The 3,739-nt window shown below is 46.8% G+C and overlaps 1 protein-coding gene across 3 annotated transcripts in view; it reads right to left on the bottom strand.

Annotated features, from left to right (window-relative positions):
- Positions 1-3,739, bottom strand: part of BRINP2 (BMP/retinoic acid inducible neural specific 2) — a 110,833-nt gene that overhangs the window by 51,164 nt on the left and 55,930 nt on the right. For all 3 annotated transcript variants that reach the window (XM_017508839.2, XM_037731481.1, XM_037731480.1), the window contains exon 2: positions 196-540. In XM_017508839.2, coding sequence (XP_017364328.1) covers positions 196-464 — 269 coding nt within the window. In that variant the 5' untranslated portion in view covers positions 465-540. The remainder of the gene's footprint in view (positions 1-195; positions 541-3,739) is intronic.

Here is a 3,739-nt window from a genome sequence, read left to right as displayed (position 1 = left end):
TTTTCTTCTTTCTTTTTTTAAAAGTCAACATGGTAGGCTTGTTTTCCCTGCCCAGTGTTCCTCCAGCTTTCACCTCCAGTTCATTTTAAGGGCATTCCAGCCCGTTTAGGGGTTTGGGTTGGCACACCAGCAGGGGCTGGCTGCACAGGTTGGGTTCTTAGGGAAGCCTCTGTCTCGGTGGAGGTCCCCACTTACCTATAGATCCTGTACCTGGTGGTGAAACCCTGGCGGTACCGCTCCATGAAGTCAGCATACTCCTGAGCGCGGTGGAAGGGGCCCCGGTCTGTAAGCAGCCAGTCCAGGGGGTGCTGGCCAGCCGCGGAGGCATGCTGCTCAGGGCCCACTGCAGCCGCCGTGGCTGAGACAGCCAACACCCAGCCAGGCAGGCCCAGTGCCAGCAGAGCTGTCCATGGGGCTGCCGCCAGCCGAAGCCCTCTAAAGCGAGTGCCACACTGCCACCTCATGCTTCTCCCGGGCGGTTGGTTTCTTCATTCTCTCGCCACACTCTCCCGCTCCGTGCTGCTCCTCCAGGGCTCAGAGCTAGAAAAGTACAAAAGGTGATGTCATTTGGGCACCCTGGTCTTTCCCCATTGGCCCGTGAGTATCGCACATAATTGGGTTGGGCCCATTCTAGAAATCATTTATCCTAGTCACATAACGTTCTAGGCATTTCGCAAAGTGCTTGAGGTACATCGTTTCATTTAATCCTTAAACCTGGGAGGAAACACTATTGTCATCATTTCACAGATGAGAAGATGAGGCTTAGAGAGAAAGTTAAGTAAGTTGCATAAGTTCACACCACTCTTAAGTGATAAAACCAGAGTTTGAACTCAGGGGATCTGACTCTTAACCTTTATGTTATGTTGCGTCCCTGTGTCCTACCTTGAACCACACAACACTATCCACTTCTGTCTTCCTCTTCCAAAAATGCTTGATCTGTTCCTTGCAGTTGCCTCAGACTGTGGCCTGCCTCTTGAATTTTGATGTAAGGTGAGAAGCAACCCTATTTTTCAGATGGAGAATTGTGAGGTAGAAAAGTGCTGAAGTTCCATTGCTGTTGTGAAGCTGAGGGAATGTGGGCAATCACTTCCTTCTCTGGGTTACATGTATAGATAGGCTTGAAGAGTTAATGTCTAAGACCTCTTCCAGGCTTGAACATCCAACCTGCTCTTTTACTGAAGGTCATGTGGGATGGAATTGGAATGAGGAACTCAGATATTGCATATGGTGTCATCAGAGCAGATCATGCACTCAAGGATATCGATCATGTTCTCACCTCCCCATGCAGCTTGGGAGCACCATGAGAGCAGAGCTGAGCAATAACTGCTGTATCCTTCTATACAAGCTCCTGAGAGCAGACCTTCACACACCCTTCTTGAAGGAATGAATGAGTATCTGCCCTGCCCTCTCTGGGTTGGAGGGAGGATGCCAAGAAAATAGTAAGATTCTGGCCTTCAGAATTCCTGGCTGCCTTGTGACTCATCATAGGTCTCTGATTTCCAGTGCCTACTCTTTGGTCTGAGAATAGTGAGTCACCTTTATAAACTCTGGGCAGATGCACGGGACCATTCGGTACTGTGGGGCTTCTTGGAACTGTGACCATTTCCTCAGTCTTTAATTCCCAGCACATGCTGTCAGAATCTGCCCATCTCGCCTTGTCAGCACCACTTCAGCGTGTGCCAGAATGACATCCTACCCCCAGCAACTGTAGTTCATAGCTTAAGAATGTTCTCTGACTGCCAAAGCCCAGAGACAGGCTCCCTGGGGATGAGGCAAGGGCTGTTAATTCCCTGGCAATTCCAGATTCTGGTAAAGGCAGGTAATGTGGACTTCAGCAGGTAATGTGGACTTGATTTACACCCCCTGCCAGAGTTCCCCAGGGAACTCTGGGCTGGCTCCAGTTCACCAAACCACCTGACCTCTGTCGGATCAGTGTGAATCCCAAGGGAGCTGCACAGAGGCTGGAAACAAACATTAATTCTGGAACTCTCCCAGCCTAAAGGTTGGCCTAAGTCTGAGAGATCCATTTCTCACCAGTCATACAGGATGCTTTCAGAAGAGTGGCAATCCCTGCTGAGAAGGATGGAGGACACGGAATGAGCGGCTGGACATTCAGCGTCATTCCTTCACTCCAGTACGTGGGGACTGACCACCTCCCATGTGCCGGGCAGCTCTTAGAAGTTCCCATAGTTCTCACAGAAAGTATGTTAAATAGCCATTATTAGCATGTTTATATTTTATTAGGACCCAGAAGAGTTGAGGTAAGAAACTGCAGAGGTAGAATATGAGCCTAGATCTGGCTCCATCTCCAGACCTTGCTAAAGAATACAGTACAGCCTCAGGAACTAAAGCAGGTGGTGAGACAGACCCTCGCTTAATGAACTAGGGAGGAGGGGCTGAGAGAAGAATAATGAGACAGCTCCTGCCCTGCCAGATCTTCAAACACGATAAAATCCCAATAATTAAAACAGGTGATACTGGCACACAAATTGGACAGCAGATCAATGAAATGGAATAGATAGCTCAGAAATAAATCTTTTTATATATTAGAACTTAGCATATGAAAAAGAACATAAGCGGCCGGGCGCGGTGGCTCACGCCTATAATCCCAGCACTTTGGGAGGCCGAGACGGGTGGATCATGTGATCAAGAGATCGAGACCATCCTGATCAACATGGTGAAAGTCTCTACTAAAAATACAAAAATTAGCTGGGCATGGTGGCGCACGCCTGTAGTCCCAGCTACTCAGGAGGCTGAGGCAGGAGAACTGCTTGAACCCAAGAGACAGAGGTTGCGGTGAGCCGAGATCGCGCCATTGCACTCCAGCCTGGGTAACAAGAGCAAAACTCCGTCTCAAAAAAGAAAAAAAGAAAAAGAACATCAGAGACCAATTGCATGGGGGATGGAGTATTTTATACCTAATATTGGAAAAGTAGTTCCCTTTGGAATAAAAAGTTAAATGTAAAAAATAAAATCATAGGAAGAAGGAAAATCCCCAAGTGTTTTATAATAAGCAGGCATTACCAGGAAAAAAAAAAAAAAACTCATTTGAAACTAAAAAGAGAAATCAGCCTTGTACATAGAGGGTGTAGGCATTTTTTATATGGATGCAATCTGATGAGGATGCCCAAAATATTTCTCATGTAATCATTCACATATTCATTTATTGAAGAAACATAAATTGAGGGCTCCTAAGTGCCAGACACTCTGCTAAGCATTGACAATACAAAAGCAAGTGCTCATTACATTACCTGAAACTCTAACATTAGCGATTAATCCCTTTTATAAAATATTGTTCTGTTTTGTTTACAGGCTTATTGACAAAGGGGAGGAAGAAATGTTCATTTTGGAGACTGCAGCTACCTGACACTGGAGGCCGAGGAAGCCAACACAGCAAAGTGGATATGCAAGGACATGGCTAAGAAGACACTGGAACGCAGGATTCCCAAATGACCAAGATCCCCACACCCTTCTGTGCATGCCCTATATGATCCCTTCCTCTTGAGTATGGGCAGGACCTGTGAGTATGATGGGATGTCACTGCCTTGATCAGGTTGCTAATCAGTTGACTTTGAGTGAAGATCTGATGTATGTACAATGCATTGAAAGTCCAGATGGCAGATAATATTTTAGACCCCGGTGGTGGCAATGAGGACAAAGTTTTCTGAATAACCTTGAGCAATACCCTGGACGGGCCTGACCTACTCAGGTGAGCCTTTAGAAGAAAAGTGAGGTGTCA

The sequence above is a fragment of the Cebus imitator genome, unplaced genomic scaffold (genome assembly GCF_001604975.1).
Source record: "Cebus imitator isolate Cc_AM_T3 unplaced genomic scaffold, Cebus_imitator-1.0 Scaffold402, whole genome shotgun sequence".
NCBI lineage: Eukaryota > Metazoa > Chordata > Mammalia > Primates > Cebidae > Cebus > Cebus imitator.
Note: the sequence above shows the minus strand (reverse complement) of the source record. Positions and strands in the feature narration are given on the sequence as shown.